Here is an 18,182-nt window from a genome sequence, read left to right as displayed (position 1 = left end):
GAAACTGGGAGGAGACACAGATGGGACAGGTGGCCCCAGCTGACCAAAGGAATGTTCCATACCACATGACATCAGGCTCAGTATATACTAGGGAGAAAGATGACTGGGCCAGTACTTATAAACTGTCTGTCTGGCCATTGTTCTGCAGGTGTTGAGCAATTGTGTTGTATGTCACTTATTTTGTGTAATCTCATTCTATTATTGTTATTATTATTGATATTTCCCCCTTCCTTTTCTGTCCTTTTGAACTGTGTTTTTCTGAATCCACAAATTTTGCTTTTTTCTCTCAGTTCCCTCCAAAAACCCTCTTGGGGATGGGGTGTGTGAGCAGTTGTGTAGGGTTTAACTGTCTGCTGGGTTAAACCACAACACCCCTTTTTGGTGCCCAACATAATTTTTGGGCTTGAAGGGTTGAGATAATGACAAATCTGACTAGAGTACATTAAAACAAATTTCTTTTAAGCATTCATTATATTACAGTAATAATAGCTAATCCTGATGTTGATTTATTTATTCTCAGAGTTGAGAGTAAATAAATTTCTATTCTCAGGGTTGGGTTACATGACATCTTACTTGCTCTGAATGTTTCTTGTTGTGCTGTTTATCACCTCTGGGGGCTGGGCTAAGGTTATCATGTTGTCGAATTTTGTAACACTGGTTTAGGATATGATAAAACTGATGGTCATGAGCCTAATTTATTTGTAATCAAGTATTGTTATCTTCTCCATACTTCTAGGGCCATCTATTGGCAACTATTCCTAATTACATCCTTTATCTTTCCTCCTAGAGGAAATCTGTGGGGCATACACTTCCCACATCTTCCCCTTCTCTTCCAGGGTAATTACAATAGCTCTTGAGAATTCTGAATATAGTCAGGATGTTTAAAGGAGAATGTTCTTATTACTATGTCTCCTGATTGTATTTCAGGCTTTTTTTAGTATTAAACAACTATTTGAGGGTACCACCCAGATAACAGCCCTGAGCCTGAGCATATATAGTGGCAGGATGTGTGGGATAGTACAGGCAAGTATGTACGACAATGGGCATCTCAAATATTCTGGAATTTCACCCCTGAATAAGTTCAGAATCCTAAAAAACTAGTGAAATATTTGGAAGAAGTATGCTGCCAGCCTGGTAATTCCAGAGAGAAAGATATCGCTGCAACATGCTGGGGCCTGGCCCATGCCTAGCAAGTCCTATTCAACACTATTCAGTATCCTCAAGGGGATAAGGTCTTTGGATCTGATGACAAAATGTCAGGCACTTTGGCTGTCCCAGTCCCAATGACAGACACTGCATCTGGACCAAAGGACCCATCTGTACTGACGCCATCTTCACTGGAAGAAATACTGGAAGTAGAAGTCAGCTCCTTTAGTAAGGGATGAAGGAGCCTCTTCTAAGAGTCAGCAGCAGGAAGAAGACTGATCCAAAGCAGGGCCAGAGAAGAAGAGGAGGAAGAGAGGTGGCTGCAGACTGAGGAGGAAGAAGAGAAAGAACTTATAAATGAGGTGTTAACCATCTCATCCCTATATTATATAGGTGGTCTTGGTCACACCAACCAAGATCCCCTGATTCCATGTAAATGCTGATTGGTCAGCTGGGAAGCCCTGGAGGGATCAGCAGGACTCACTCACCCTGTAACAGTTTCACATGGCCACTATGAAAATCTGATTGAGAGTGGAGACCAACAGTAGATTATAGTACCTTGAACAAAGCCATGCTGCTGCTAAGTGATGCCATGCCAGACAGGCCAGAACTTCAATTTAAACTGGAGGCAGTTTGTATCAAAGGCAGCCAGATTATGGCCTGGCACAATCAATATCACTAGCATGTTTTTCTCAATCCCTTTGGCAACAGAGTCAGGTCACAATTTGCTTTCACTTGGAGGGGCATCCAGTACACCTGCCGTAGAACTGGAAATCCAGCCCTACCATTTTCCATGGACTTAACCAGACTGCACTAGAGCAGGAACACCTGCAATACATTGATGACTTCATCATATGGGGAAATGCAGCAGACAAAGTTTGTGAGAAGGGAAAGAAAAAAAGGAGTTGGGAGGAGTTGGGAGGAGACAGCCAGAACAGTTGACCCCAGGTGGCCAAGTATTCCCTACCATATGGTGTCATGCTCAGTATATACATGAGGGGAAAAGATGGCTGGGAGCTGCTGCTCAAGAACTCACCGGGCATCATTCATTGAGTGTAAAGCAACAGTGTTGTGCATCATGTGATTTGTATACTTTAGTTCTATTAATATTAGAGTTGTTATTATTGTTGTTGTTCTTGTTATTTCACTTTCCATTTCTTTTCTGTCCTAATAAACCATCTTTTTCTCACCCTGTGAATTTTACTCCCACTTTGGGGAAGGGCATGAGTGATCAGCTGTGCGATATTTAATGGCCTGCAAAATAAAGCCATGACAGAGCCCAACTTTATGCCTCTGTGTAGAAGACACATGTGGACCATGTGCAGTGACCTCAGAAAAAGGCCATCAGGATGCTTGGGAGCAGGTGATTCCACACACAATAAAGGACATCAATGGAATGGAGGAATCTCAGTGGAGGGACACCAAGAACCTCACTGAGTGGAGGGACTGCTCTACATGGATGAGCAAGAACAGTGAGAATGTTGAGACTGTCAAAGGAGAGAATCAAAGGACTTAGGCATGATCTTCATGCTTGTAGAAGATTACAGAGTAGAGGAAATGCTGTCCTTTATCTGATACTTGAGCAGAGAGCTGAAGACAGCACAGTGAAAGGGAATAGTGGGAAAATGGAGCAGGATCTGTGTGGCCATGAGAAGAGTCTATCTGTAGAAGATGATGTCCAGGAGCTTTTGTGTGGGATCTCAGCACATCAGTCCTGATGTGCAGAGTCACCGAGATAACCCTTGGGGGGCTCGAGGTCCTGGAATGTCGCCAGAAGTGTCTGGTGGCTGGACTTTGATCCTACATGGGAGACAACACCTGTATGAGGATGGGAGGATCTCACAGGGATAAATGGTGAAGGGATAGGTTAATTATAGTGTGAAACACAGGTTTTAGAATTTTGGTACTGGGGGGTCTAGAGAAGCAAGATGGAGGAATTGGGGCGTGTCCTGTCCTCCTTCTTCTTCTTCTTGGCCTCCATCTTCTGTGGTGGTGGTAGCACTTTTGGATTGGTTCTTACTAAAAGTGCACTTGTCAATAAGGGTGAAAGGTATTGGGGAAAATAGGTAAGTATCTTATATGTAGTTTTGGGTATAAAGATAAGTGACCGCCCCGAGGGCTTGCAGTGTGCTCATGGCTGACATGCTGTGCAGACCTCTGTCGGGCCGAGAGAAAATCTTGTAGATAAAAACTAATAAACACTGAAGACCGAGAAAAAACCTGAAGACTCTTTTTATCCTTTGGAGTGCGGGTTGTCCAAGGCCATCCCGAGCCTTTCCAGGCCATCAAAAACAGCCGAGAACGGGACACTTTTGGAGCATTTCTGTTTGTGGTTTGCATGAGTGATGGGCTAAAGTGTTGAGCAAGGAGGTGTGATGCAGGAGCTGAGGCTGTTTGAAGGAAGATGAAGTAATAGAGGAATGATGGTGCACTGCGGCTTAGCAAAAATGCTGAGTGTGTACAGGGTGAGGTCCCCTTGGGGATGTGGTCATGCTTCCTTTGATAGCTCAGCTGGTAGAGCGGAGGACTGTAGGCTCCCTGGCATGGCCATCCTTAGGTCGCTGGTTCAACTCTGGCTCAAAGAAGTCACCTTTTGCCTCTCACAGACATCCCACACCATTGCCTTTTGCTGATCCTGCCCAGGGCACTCCCCAGAATGGGCTGCCCAGTTGTGATCTCTTGCCTAAGCTGTGGGAGATAACCAGGCAAGGCATTTCTTGGTGAATCCTTGGGCAAGTGATGGTGGTTCTGACCATGGAGCTTGTCTGCAGGACTGTGAGTGGGTGGGTTGGTGATGTGAGAGTGATATGAATGGGAGACGCAGACTTTGGGTGCAGGGGACGCTGGGTCAGGGCTGGGTGCCTGGGAGGGGAGAGGAGCTGGGTGAGAGGCTGCAGGGAGGGGAATTAGCTCAAGTGGTAGAGCGCTCGCTTAGCATGTGAGAGGTAGTGGGATCGATGCCCACATTCTCCAATGCTTTTTCGTTCCCCTTGCCTGGATACAGGGCCCTTTGTCAGGGATGTATCTGCCGTCTGGGGAGGCTGTGGAGAAATATATGGTGTGCCCTGGGTTTGCAGAGAAGGATGACATCAAGAGCACTATGGGCAGTTTAATGGATGAATTGCTCTTCTCCCTACTTGCTTGTGTCCTAGGTAACCCAAAATGTTACCGCATTCCATATCCATCTGTGCCCAGAATTGTTACTCTCTCTGGAAAGCCTTGTGGCTGGAAATGGAACTGCAGGGCTATGGCATTGCCAGGTCTTCCAAAAGCCTGGATCTCTCAGGTATATCTCTCTGTTGCCTCTTGGTTTTTGCTCTTTCCTTTTCGTTCTTGCGGGGAGAGAGCTGAGGCAGAGTGGGTGGAAGTTCCCCTTGGTTTTCTTTCCTGAGAGGGTTGCTTCAGACTTCCAAGGAGCCACATTTTGTGGTCCTAGACTGCTTCAAAGCAAATTTCACCTGTCTACAGTCACAACGTCGCACCAAGAAAAGCTCAACAGCCCCACTCGGCATGGCTGTTCCAACCTGCCAGCAGTGTCCAGTGGAAGTGGGAAAGCACGGAGTCTGAGTCGCCCCTGCCAAATGCCTGCTGTTTCTCCTCATGAAAAGGTGAAGTCCCTATGTGAGTTCTAGCTGGATTGAGTTTCAGCTGCTGGAGTGCCTTTTTTGACAGAGCTGCTGCCACCAGAGAGATAGGAAGGGCATTTGTCTGGTTTTGGAATCTAGATTTTCTTTTTGTTTTGCCCATGTTCTCAGCTGCTTGTTGTTTAGGGGGAGTTTTTTGTAATCATGGATGTTTGGTATCTGTATTGTTTTGGGCTTTTTTTTCTCTCTTTTTGTTCTCTCTGTCCACAAGCAGTCAAAAGAGGGGGAGGGTTGCCGCTGTCTTTGTCTCTCCATATGCAATCCTTCATGGAGGGTGCCATCTTGGGCAGAGGGTTTTCTCTGCCACTTTTAATTTCTCCTTGTTTGCAGGGAGTCTGTGAGATTTAGAAACTTTGCAACTAGTGATTATTATTGTTATTTTTCTTGTCTGTTGCTATTTCACATTTTTAGTAAAATTATTTTTCATTTAGATCTACTCATGTTCCTCTCTACTTATTGATGGAAGGGGATTGGCTAAAAATAAATGGGAAGTCACTAGTTTTAAAGTGTCTACCCCCTTAGCTTGACTAAAACCCAGACAGTTTGGCAGTTCTCAAGGATCAAGCCCAGTATGGAAAAGGACGTTAATGAAATGGGACAACCTCAGTGGTGGGCCACCAAGAATCACAAGGAATCACTTGATTTCTCTTTAAGAATGGGCTGAGGAGAGTGGGCGTGTTCAGTTTAAGGAAAGAGAGGTTCTGAGGACTTGCAGATGACCTTGTGGTACTTCAATGTAGGTCACAAAATTGAGAAATGGCTATAATTGTTTTCTCTTATGCTTGAGCAGAGAGAAAAAGACAGCAGAGTAAAAGGGAATAAGGAAAAATGGAGCAGGACATGGATGAGCTCTGTATGGCCATGAGAAGAGTCCATGTGTAGAAGATGACTTCCAAGGAACTTAAGGACATTTCTGTGGTTTGCATGAGTGATGGGCTAAAGTGTTGAGCAAGGAGGTGTGATGCAGGAGCTGAGGCTGTTTGGAGGAAGATGAGGTAATAGAGGAATGATGGTGCACTGCAGCTTAGCAGAAATGCTGAGTGTGTACAGGGTGAGGTCCCCTTGGGAATGAGGCCATGCTTCCTTCGATAGCTCAGCTGGTAGAGCGGAGGACTGTAGGCTCCCTGGCATGGCCATCCTTAGGTCGCTGGTTCAACTCCGGCTCGAAGGAGTCACCTTTTGCCGCTCACACACATCCCACACTGGCACCATTGCCTTTCTCTGATCCTGCCCAGGGCATTCCCCAGAATGAGTGCCCAGCCATGAGCTCCTGCCTAAGCTGTGATAACCAGGCAAGGCATTTTCTGGTGAACCCTTGGGCATGGGGATGGTGATTCTGACTATGGGGCTGTCTGCAGTCACCTCCTGCAGGACCATGAGTGGATGAGTTCGTGGTGTGAGAGTGATATGAATGGGAGGCCTAGGCTTTGGGTACAGGGTACCCTGGGTCAGGGCTGTGTGCCTGGGAGGGGAGAGGAGCTGGGCCAGAAGCTGCAGGGAGGGGAATTAGCTCAAGTGGTAGAGCGCTCGCTTAGCATGTGAGAGGTAGTGGGATCGATGCCCACATTCTCCAATGCTTTTCATTCCCCCTGGTGGGGACACAGGGCCCTTTGCCAGGGATCCATCTGTCCCCTGTGGAGATTTGTGGCATGCCCTGAATTTACAGATAAGGCAGACCTCTAGGGTTGTATCAGGATTACTATGGGCAGTTTAACAGAAGAAATTATGCTCTCTCTTTGCTTGACATTCTCAAGGATCAAGTGAAGTACAGAAAAGGACATCAATGGAATGGAACAACCTCAGTGGAGGACTGCTAAGAATCTTAAGTAACTGATAGATTTGTCTTTCAGGATCAGTTGAGGAGAGTGGGCATGTTCAGTTTGAAGAAAGAAGTTTGGAGGACTTGTTGCAGTGCTTGGGCATAGGCTACAGAACAGAGCAATGGCTTTAATTTTGTTTTGTCTTATGCTTGAGCAGAGAGCAAAACACAGCACAGTGAAAATGAATCAAGGGAAAATGCAGCAGGATATAGATAAGGTCTGTGTGGCTGTGAACAGAGTCCATGTGTAGAAGATGATGTCCAAAGAGCTTATGGAGCATTTATGTTTGTGGTTTGCTTGAGTGATGGACTAAGGTGTTGAGCAAGGACGTGTGATGTAGGAGCTGAGGCTGTTTGAAGGAAGATGTGGTAATGGAGGCATGATGGTGCACTGCAGCTTGAGAAAGCACTGGGCGAGGCCCTGAGAACAATCCCATGTTTCCTTCGATAGCTCAGCTGGTAGAGCGGAGGACTGTAGGCTCCCTGGCACGGCCATCCTTAGGTCGCTGGTTCAACTCCGGCTCGAAGGAATCACCTTTTGCCTCTCACACACATCCCACACTGGCACTGGCACTGCCTTTTGGTCCTGCCCAGGGGCCTCCCCAGAATGAGTGCCAATTTGTGAGCTCTTGTCTGAGTTTGGGAATACTACTGCCCCAGCAGTTTTGAGTGAGCCCTTGGGCAGGGGATGGTGATTCTGAGCTCTGAAGTTGGCCAAAGTCTTCTCCAGTTGGGATGTGATTGGGTGAGTTGGTGGTATGAGAGTGATGAATGGGAGACTCCGTCTTTGGGTACAGGGCTGGGTGCCTGGGAGGGGAGAGGAGCTGGGTGAGAGGCTGCAGGGAGGGGAATTAGCTCAAGTGGTAGAGCGCTCGCTTTGCATGTGAGAGGTAGCGGGATCGATGCCCGCATTCTCCAATGCTTTTCATTCCCTTTCATGGACCATAGGTACTGTGGTCCTTGTGGCGGTGGGGAGCCTTGGGTGCACCCAGAGGCTGTATCAGGAGTAGAACAGGCCATTGGCATAGGCATGATTAAGCCATTATCCCTCCTTGCTTCACAGTAATTAAAAGGCATTAAGAGTGCTGTACACATATTCTAATAAATTTCTTAATCACCAATATAGCATCACAGAGGTGTTGACCTTTTGGAGCAAGTCTAGAGGAGGCACACCATGATTAGATTAGAAGGATGGTGCTCCTTTCCTGGGCAGGAAGGCCAGAAGAATTTGGACTATTCAGACTGGGAAAGATAAATCTTTAGTGTGACATAATTGGAGCTTCTCAGTACTTAGGCAGGGTCTACAAGAAAGCTGGAGCAGGGCTTTCGACATGGGGGTGTAGTGATAGGACAAGGGGTAATGGCTAGAAATTGAAAGAGGCAAAGTTTAGATTAGACATTACAAAGAAGTTCTTCACTGTGAGGTTGGTGATGCACTGGAATTGGCTGCTCAGAGAAGCTGTGGATGACTTATCCCTGGAAGTGCTCAAGGCCAGACTGGATGAGGCTTTGAGCAGCTTGGTCTAGTCTGAGCAACCCTGGGCAGAGGATTGGAACTAAATGATCTTTAAGGTCCCTTCCAACACAAACCATTCTATGAGTCTATGATTTTCTTGTAAGTAGTCTATAAAACAGGATCTTTTGAAACTTCTGAAGAAAAGAAATCCAGTATCTATCTCTCTGCATATTACTTCACTGTCAGACAGGAAGCATAAGACAAAGTACAGTTTCATTTATTATGCCAAAAAAAAGATTCTAAAATCATTTTTGTATTATATTGAAGATAAACAGATCTCCTTTGAAATTCTGCTGATTAAAAGCCCATTAGCTTTACTCCCTGATAAATTAGATTGTGCCAAACTCCAAATAAAATCACAGAGTCATGTCTGACATGTTTATTAAAAAGCAAATTTTGCCCTGGGCTGTGGCGTATAATTAACAGTGACTTAATTAATAATGGCAGGAAACTCAGAATCAGGTATGGCTGGTTTTCTACCTTGTACTAAAGAATACCATTTCAGCAGCAGATTTTTGGATTAACATAAATTAAATTATAATTAAAGCAAATCTATGAGACTGACTCATCATTTTATCTTGCAAATATTTACAGCTACTCTATTAAAATTGAATCCCTCTGACATTTCCACTTTAGTCAGAAGCTGCCTTTTTTTTTTCTCTAATTACTAATAAAGATGGAGAAAGCACCACTGTCAGTTTTGCCATAGATCACTGTGTAAATCATCCATATTCATGCTCAGCATTAAATAGAGTTTATTGCATTCTACATTCTTCCATGACAACTTTCTCCTTTGGGGATTTCCAGAAAATTAAATGTAAAAGCAACTGGAAAACATGAGGTTTGAGACTGAAGATGATTTCTATAGACAGGCTGTACTACAGGAACACAGAAGGTGCAAATCATAAGTGAATTTGATATCATAGTATCCTTTTTTTCCAGTGATATAATTATGCAAGACAACAGAACCGTGGGATGTCAACAGTTCTCCTTCCATTGTATGAAGAGTTTGGACATTCACTAGTTTTGCCTTCATTGAATATGTGCCTTTAGGAGCAGAAAGCAGGAGAAATGCTATTTGTTCAAAAACATGGAGGACAGAGTCTTGCCAAAGTTCAAGCTAAATGATGCAAGTAGATCTATTTAATAAACCTTTTTTAGTTCAGATATATTCTTACATTTGATAGGAAAAGTAAGTTGTGTTAAGTTTGCCTGGTAATACGATGTAACCAACAACAGCCAAAATTACGCTGTAATAAAAATTTTACAATATTTATTAAAAGTGCAAGTACATGTCTGACATATTTCAGTGTCAAGAACATCTACTTCACGGGTGACATTAAAATTTTTTTGTCTTTCAACAGCAGCTGAGCAAATTTAAGGGCAAAATTACCCATAAACTCTTCTGGTCTTACTTCTAGGTCTTGTTACATTTCAACAATAAAATATTTGACACCATTTTGATAACTTGTGTTTGCCTCAAGCTATTCTTAATGTCCTCTCTTCTTTTTCAATAGAGAAACTAGCATTCCTGTGCCAGTATTTTTCAGTAGCTGGTTACACTCACAGTTAAAACCATGTACCTCTTTTTCAGCTCAAATAATTTTCAGATCCTGAGCTCTGCTTTTGGTTATGTCTGCCTTCATAAAGTGAACAACTATCTCACACCTAGCAATTTTCCCCTTCAAGGACATTACACACTCTAATCAAATAATCTTTTTCTTTTCTTCTAAATAATCTTCTTTTTCTTTTCTGACAAGATAAACTGATTGAACTCATGTCTCTTACTCTAGTTCTCAAATTGTCATTACAGCACTTGCATTAGCTTTACTTTTCAATAGACTTCAGGAAAAATATTAACACAAGAACTGGGTGCAGTATTCAAATAGCCCAGGTTAGTTTATCCCAACAGTCTGACCTCTCATTCATTTAGATTAAAATATTTCAGATTATTCACAGACTACTTGTGGGATGAAATCAGTAGATTCACATTGCTTCGTCTCTAATCCTTTTCAGGCTCACAAATTTGAAAAGAAGAAAGGATTGCGACAATGAATGTCTACTGTGCAGGTAACTCAAAACGTTTTGCCATCATAATCATGCCAGACAAATAAGCACTTTTAGACCTGTTGCAAAGCACATTTTACATACCTGTAGGACTTCTTAATCTCATCGTGTGTTGCTCCCTTCTGTAGTGCCAGGATTTCATATAAAGCTTCACCTGATGTTGACAAAGCACGTTGCCTTTGTTCAGCCATGACAGCAGAGCATTACCAAAGCTGCTAATGTAGAACATCATTTAAAATACCAGGGATTGCAAGTATACAGAGATAGTATTTCTTACCATTCATTTTAATAGATTATTTCAGGCAGCAAAAGGTTAAAAATACATGAAAATGAATCTAGAATAAAATCTCCTCTATATTATCTTCTGTCTTTTAATATATTTTACAATTAGGAAAAAATGAGAAAATGGACAAGCAGAAACTAAAGAACAGAAGCTTTTGTGTTAGGTAGCACTGTTCATATTAAAGACTTGATGTTGCTGTCACTGAAATGAATAGATAAATTTGCTATAGCATTAATATCCAAACATTATATTTCCACCTTGTTTTATTTGTGTTTGTTTACATTTTCCTTTACTAAGTCTTCGGAGAATTATTCCACTATATGTTGAGGTTATTGACTTTTTACAGCGAGGTAAGAGCACTGTACCTCTGAGTATTACCTAATGCAACGAAGTGAAGAATTTTTGCTTTCTTAACACAAGGGCTCAGGTTCAGTCTAACCAATCTTAGGTGCTTAAATTGTGATTAAATTTGAATCTGAATCAAACTAGACTCCTTATATTGTCAACAGACATACAGACTCCAAGAACAACTGGCCAAGCACTTTCTCCCCATTATCTCCACAGTGTGCTCAGGATGACTTGAGTATTGTGTCTAGTTCCAGGCCCCTCAATTCAGGGAGAACATTGAGGTGCCAAAGCAAGTTCAGAAAAGAGCAATGGAACTGGTGAAGGCTCTGGAGCACAAGTCTGATGAGGAGCAGCTGAGGCAGCTGGGGGTGTTTTGCCTTTGGCCTGGAGAAAAGGAGGCTCAAGGGTGAGCTTACCACTCCCTACAACCCGTGAAAGGAGATTGTAGCCAGGTGGGGGTTGGTGTCTTCTCCCAGGCAGCCAGTGACAGGACAAGAGGACATAGCCTTAAGGTACACTAGGGGAAGTCTAAGTCAGACATAAGAAGAATTTATTCACAGAAAGAATGATTAGATATTGGAATGGGGAGGTGCTGGAGCCACTGTCCCTGGAGGTGTTTAAGGAAAAGACTGGATTTGGCACTTTGTGCCATGGTTTAGTTGACATGGTGGTGTTCAGTCATAGATTGGACTTGATGATCTTTTCCAACCTGACTGATTCTGTGACTCCCAACCATGGCCCTGAGAACCAGTGGAGTGAATCTGGACCGACATGATGAGAGTAGATACCAAGAATTGACCCAGGTATTATAAAAGTAACTTTATAAAAAATTGTTCATGGGAAATACTGATATCTATCAGGGTCCTATATTACTTGAAATACAAGAGTTAGGATTGAATTAATGATAAATTTAACATGGTACCCTTAAGTATAGTGCAAGCACAGACTGACAGATTTAGTCCACTTCAGATCTAATATTTTTTCCTTCCTTTTTTGCAGAAGAGAAGCAGACAAACCAGTGATTCTTCACTGAGTGATTTGACTACTTCTTTACAGTGTGAAGTTCATCCTTTTGGATTTGAAGAATGAAACATTTTTAAACCGGACCTTGCTAATGCTAGGCAATGACATAAAGAAACTCAAAGAGCAAAAACTCCTTCTAGCAGCTTTCCAATATTTAGAGAGGGCCTATAAGAGATGTGGAAAGGGACTTTTTACAAGTACATGCAGTAATAGGACAAGTGGGAATGGCTTTAAGCTGAAGGAGGCTAAATTTAGATTGGATATTAGGAATAAATTCTTCACTGTGAGGCTGGTGAAGCACTGGAATATGTTGGCCAGAGATGCTGCCCCATCCCTGGAGGTTTTCAAGGCCAGCCTGGATGAGGCTCTGAGCAACTTGATCTAGTGGAAGGTGTCCCAGCCCAGGGTAGGGAGTTGGAACTAGATGACCTTTAAGGTCCCTTCTAACTCAAACCATTCCAGGATTCTACATAAACCACAATTTAAACCACAAGATATAGATACCTATGATTCATAAGAGAAAGCTACAGCTCATTGATGGCAGACTTGCCACAACAAAACTTTCATCACAACTTTCTTTCTTTGAATGTTGGCCCCCTCTCCAAATGTTGAAAAGTGATCACAGAAAAAGCCTAAAAGTGAGCTGTAACCCCAGTCATAAGAAGAATTTCTGTAAACCAGCTTTGTTAGGTAAGATTACCCTCCCTTTTATTACACCCTTCTCATTGCTGAGCTAGAGACACTATCATGACATTATTCATATATTATTTACTAAGCCACATTTTGGTTCAGAACCAATCATGTAACACTCTTAAGTTCTTTGGTATTATTCAATATGAAAAAGAAATTAAAATATCATGTAAGTACACAGAGAAACATAATCCACGTAGTAATTCTGGCACATAGTATTTACTTTGATGTTTTCTTTTTCTGATCAACCAACTCACAATTAAGGGTCCTTTGACCTGCTGAAAAAAAATACCTTTCTACTTTTAAGTGTGGTAAACAATCCCTCAATTAAATGTATTGAACTTTCGGTTTTAAGTTAACAATTAGAAAATGAAATTGCACATGAGTATCTAGATATTACTTTACCACCCGCAGTGGTAAAATAAAACACATGCTTTTTGTTCATGATGGCATGCCTAGAGGATATTTAGCATGATCCTGGGATCTATCCTGGCACTGGAATAATGCAAAGCACATGAAGCCTGTTAATGCACAAGGTAATGGTGGTAATCATGTGGAGTCACAGATATGCAGCATTAGTTAAAAATCTGTGACATAATGCTGATCAGCTACCTGACAGCCCTGAAGCATAAACCAAAATTAAAGTCATGGTGGATTTAATTTTGAAGAACTACAAGGTCATGTAATTTGTACTTTCTCATAAAATAATTTTAATAACCTAGTCAGCTATGGAAATTTAGACTCAATAGCTGATTCAGTCTTCTAGTGATTAATCAACTTGAAGCTTTAACTTTAGCTATTCAAAATTATTTCTTACTTATTTAAAGGAGTCCTATAAAAATACTAGAAGTGCAATGAGACAATACTTTTCTAGAAAAAGTTAAACTCTCCTTATTAAGGAAGATGTAACAGTCACAATTTTAGTACTAGATACATTCCTCATGGCTGAAATTACGTTAGAATCCTATTTTTGAGCTACTTATTTTTGTTCCAGTAGAAAAAAGTCAAGAAGATGTTGTTTTCTTCCTTGAATGACAATAAAACTATTGTCATTATTAAACTAACTCCTTCTGTGCCGATTTTACAGTACCCAGCATTAAGCATCTAACACAGAGGTTGTAATAATATGCCTTTTTTTCTTGCAATACCCATAGTTCATTTGGATTGGTGCTGAAAAATAAGGCAAAGTTATTCAAAGAACATACCTGCTCCAAAAAGTGGTGGCACACAGGCTGGCATGTATAAACTCACAACATTATGAGTTCAATAGCTTGATGTCCTTATGCCAATATCATCCCAAAGGAAAGAAGCGAGTGCCACCAGAAGTGCTGTTCCACAGGAAGCAGCTGCTGCTTTTCATCCTTCACAATCAGGGTTAAACAGGTCAGTGGAGTCTGATTACGTCTTTTGTTGTCCAGTATCCAGCTGGTTATCTCTCAGGAAGATCTATGAAAGAGCAAATAAAACATTCATGAGTCTAAAAGCTGATATATCCAAGAGTTAATGACACCAAAAAATTTGGGACAACTGCGTATTGAGTTAGTTCTTCTGTGCTTTACTCCTGATAGGGTATTGAGTTTGTCTTTTTTTTTTTTTTTCCCATGCAGATATATTAAATTGTTTTAAACATAAAACAGTCTCTTGCCCTAAATTACACTTAAAAACCAGCCATGGCTTACATTTACTACACAATTTATTCCAAAACAGGATTCATTGAAGAAGTCCCTTTAGGTCTTAGTCCTGAGTTCTTGTAAATTTTTATATCAAAACAGAAAGTGTAGGATGTTGACTTTTATTCTGATGGAGTTTCTCCTCTTACACCATGAAAACCTGGAGAGCCACTCCTTTCCATTTGAAACAGAGAAGACTATAAATGCTAGAGACTTAAAAACCTCCATTTTTCTTGGTATATCATCCTTGGAACCAAATAGTTCATCCTTTGCACTCAAAAATTTCCTAGATCACCCAATTCCAAACCATATCCTTTGTCCTGTGTTGACTTTGGCTGGATGCTGGACCTCTACCCACCTCACACCATCCACCATCCCCCCTTCAACAGAATGGGAAAAGAGGATAAAGTGAAAAGCTCAAAGATCAAGATAAAGATAAGGTGATCCCTTACCCATTACTGTCATGGGCAAAACAGACATAACTTGGGGAAAATTAATTTCATTTATAACTAATTAAAAGAGATTTGCGTGGTAAGAAAGCAAGACAAAAATTGAAACACCTTCCCCTTGCCAACCTGTTTCCAGGCTCAAATTTGCTCCTTCATTCACATCTATCCCCCACCATCCATGAGCAGAGCCAGGAGGACAGGAATCATGGGTTGTATAGTTAAGATCACATGAAGTATATATCTATAAAGTATATTTATAATGTTATATATATATTTATATATTTATATATATATAACATATATGATACAATTATGGTCAAATACAGAAGAAGTATGTTATGATCACATATATATAAAGTATATTTATGATTATAGAATTATGACCATATAAAAACAAGACAACAACAGGATAGCTGATAAAAAAAATTGTAAACTGGATGCTTTTCAATGTGAAGCATATGATTTAAACATTTCTCTGGTTTTTAGGTATATTCTTAATTTCAAAATTTCCCTCTAATTTCAGCTTCCTATGGGGACAAGGCAAAGGATATTTCAATCTAAAATGTGAGTGATTTTCATAGTTATGAGAAGTAAAAATAGCATAGTCGAAGTACCTTTCCCAGGACAATAACAACAGAGTAGGTATAGCTAATTTTATTGCATTGCATGAACACAATAAACCAGATTATTCAATCAACATGCCTGATCGCTATCTTTGAAATGATTTTATAATTCTTGCAATACAAACCAAAACAAAACGTACTCTTTCTAACGGTGAGAAGAAATTTAGGGAAAAGAAATAAAACCAGGCAGAAAATAAAATCACTTCCAGGTTATCCAAATCCCTTGTATTTATATTCATCCTATTACAAGATCCCTGCTCTGCATTCCTGGCACACACTGGGATTTGCAGTTCCGTGTGGATGCAGCTCCCTCTGGCGCGCAGAGCCGGGACCACTCCGCAATCTGCCTTGCTTTTCCTGCTAGCACTCCTGATTTCTTTGAAGGAAACGAACACAATCCCAGTAAATCTAAGGAGTTTTGTCCCTTTTGGTGTTCTGTATCCTTAACATATTCTAAAGAATCTTTAAAAGACTCAAAATTTGCTGAATTGTCATAAATCTTTTTGCCAGATCAGCCATGCAATTTAGAAGAATAACCAGATAATTTATTACCTGTTCACTCTTCTCATTAATTTTTATGGTTTTTGTATTGCAACACCTGATGATGCACCACAAGACCAGTGTGGCAGGCAATGCAAAACTAAAACACAGTTCTCGTCCCAAAGGCTCTTCTGTCTAAAAAATCTGGCTTATACTTTACATTTCATGTATACATTGCATGTATTTTCAAACCAGGCAAATCAGAACATGCCTGGAAATTCAAAGTTGAATATCAGACATAAAAAATTTGAAACATGGCCCAGACAGAACAGGAGGTCTGGGGTTGCTTCAGAAGCCTCCAGTTACACATAACCAGAGCTAAGGACTGAAGGACTCTGAGTCATTCCAGTCCTTCCTCCTAACACTCCCTCTTTTTCCAGGCTCATAGTGAGTTCAAGAACTTAAAGCCTGGAGCTGAGATACACATGCATGAAGGTACTGGCGTCATTGCTTAACACTGGTGTGAATTTTAACTTCCAAGGCAAGGAAAGCCAATTTTAAAAAGCTGAATTACCTTCTTAGTTTGTTGAATCTGATAGGGTTAATACTGACAACATCAAAGCATGTAGGAGATACAAGTGATCAGATAAAGCACTCCTGACCTTTATGGAGAATCTACAGCTTTTGACTCTTTCTTCCAGTTGTGGCAGGAAAAGAAAATCTCAGATTTTACTTTGAGGAACTTGGCAACTGAAATAAACTGTCTTGACATGCTTCAGTGAAGCCAGCAGGTTAAGGGAGACAATCCTTATCATCTACTCAGCACTGGTGGGGTCACATCTGGAGAGCTGGGTCCAGATAAGGGCCTCCAAGTACAAAAGAGCTGTGGACATACTGAAGGGAGTCCAAAAAATGGCCACAAGGATGATGAAGAGACTGGAGCATCTGTCCTGTGAGAAAAGGCTGAGGGAGCTGGGACTGTCCAGGATGGAGAAGGCTCTGTGGGGGGAACTCATCAATGTGTACAAAAGTCTGAAAGGACAGTGCAGTGAGGACAGAGCCAGGCTCTTCTCAGTGGTGCCCAGTGCCACAACCAGAGGCAATGGGCCCAGACTCCAGATTCCCAAACATAGGAGGTAGTCTCTGAACATCAGGACACACTTCCTCACTGTAAGGATGACTGAGCACCACCACAAGTTGCTCAGAGAGGTTTGGAGTCTGCATCCTTGGAGATAGCCAAAAGTCATCTGGACATGGATCTGGGCAACTGGTTCTGGGCATCCCTGCTTGCTTTCCCGAAACCTCCCTGCTGTAATTACTATTATGGCTAATTGCTGTGCCTTGTTCAACAAAAAGGTGGTCCACAAGGAGGTTGGAATTTATATTGGTGACTGAGCAGACATGCCAAGAGAAAGAAGGCAGGTGAGGATACTGGAACAAGAACTCTTGCTGGCTGATGACTTTTCACTGGTGAATGAATGACAGTCTGGAAAAAAAAAAGACCCAACACAAGTAGAGCATGAGGATATAAGTGAAGTATGGTAGGCTGATAATATGTGAATTCAGAAAGGGTGTATACAGGGGTAGTGTGTTCTAGTTTTGCAGGATTTTTCCTTTGCTCTGGTGATACCAATATTTGTAACATCCAGCTAAGAAAGATGGTCAAAGAGTAAATGATGGAGACAGTTAAAAAAAGAAAAAGAATGTTTCTGCCAAGATGTGCTGGGCCTCTGGTTAAGGCATGGGGATTGATTTTTGTTAAGAAGGAAGAGTACTTCTGAATTGCTATATCCCCAGATGCTCTTCTTATAATCTCTTTTTATCCAGACCTGTTTCATATACTCCTGGACATCTAGTGCCCTGTCTGAACTTTATTGCATGCTGTTAGACTTTCCAACAATTTTCCAAAGAAAAGAGCATTGGATTAAGGTCCTTTCTTCAGAAAAAGACTTTTTAGATGTCAGTCAAGCCCAACAATTTTACAGCAAGAAGTTACATTCCTCTTGCCACATTTCTCTGTTACAGAATAGTTACTGTCATTATGGCTTCAAAAGCAATAACAGAATTGATTTAAATAATATGATTGCATAGCATCCATTTTTAAATACATGGAACTATATTTGAAGGAAGGTATTCCATCTGGTAACCCATCTGCAACTCCATCTATACATGAAGTAAGTATTCATAAGAGAACATTCATATATTTGAATTCTCTGAACATATTGTGACCTTCTGTTACTATTCACATAGAATATCTCAATTTAAATATATCTTGGGTTTTTAATATCTTTAACTGAAGCACTGGTAAAAAGTAGCAAACTCAAGAAGCAGGAGCCTTAAATGAACAGTCAGTTACATATTTAAATTTCTCATGCCTTTCCATGGTCAGTTTGACACAAAGAAGCAATCCAGACCTATAACTTC

The 18,182-nt window shown here is 41.3% G+C and overlaps 1 protein-coding gene and 6 non-coding genes across 7 annotated transcripts in view; 6 read left to right on the top strand and 1 right to left on the bottom strand.

Annotated features, from left to right (window-relative positions):
• Positions 1–10,383, bottom strand: part of DNAJC5B (DnaJ heat shock protein family (Hsp40) member C5 beta) — a 31,961-nt gene extending 21,578 nt beyond the window's left edge. Inside the window, exon 1 of the mRNA XM_058034954.1 lies at positions 10,277–10,383. Coding sequence (XP_057890937.1) covers positions 10,277–10,383 — 107 coding nt within the window. The remainder of the gene's footprint in view (positions 1–10,276) is intronic.
• Positions 3,643–3,731, top strand: TRNAY-GUA (transfer RNA tyrosine (anticodon GUA)). Its single transcript is given in 2 exon segments — positions 3,643–3,679; positions 3,696–3,731. It is a non-coding gene; the product is annotated as a tRNA-Tyr (tRNA).
• TRNAA-AGC (transfer RNA alanine (anticodon AGC)) lies at positions 4,047–4,119 on the top strand. The gene has a single exon. It is a non-coding gene; the product is annotated as a tRNA-Ala (tRNA).
• Positions 5,873–5,961, top strand: TRNAY-GUA (transfer RNA tyrosine (anticodon GUA)). The gene is given in 2 exon segments: positions 5,873–5,909; positions 5,926–5,961. It is a non-coding gene; the product is annotated as a tRNA-Tyr (tRNA).
• Positions 6,291–6,363, top strand: TRNAA-AGC (transfer RNA alanine (anticodon AGC)). Its single transcript has one exon. It is a non-coding gene; the product is annotated as a tRNA-Ala (tRNA).
• TRNAY-GUA (transfer RNA tyrosine (anticodon GUA)) lies at positions 7,051–7,139 on the top strand. The gene is given in 2 exon segments: positions 7,051–7,087; positions 7,104–7,139. It is a non-coding gene; the product is annotated as a tRNA-Tyr (tRNA).
• Positions 7,455–7,527, top strand: TRNAA-UGC (transfer RNA alanine (anticodon UGC)). The gene has a single exon. It is a non-coding gene; the product is annotated as a tRNA-Ala (tRNA).
• Positions 10,384–18,182: the final 7,799 nt, after the last annotated feature.

Source organism: Melospiza georgiana, chromosome 1 (assembly GCF_028018845.1).
Source record: "Melospiza georgiana isolate bMelGeo1 chromosome 1, bMelGeo1.pri, whole genome shotgun sequence".
Lineage (NCBI taxonomy): Eukaryota > Metazoa > Chordata > Aves > Passeriformes > Passerellidae > Melospiza > Melospiza georgiana.
The sequence above is the reverse complement of the archived record's forward strand: the minus strand, read 5'-3'. Positions and strand labels throughout refer to the sequence as shown.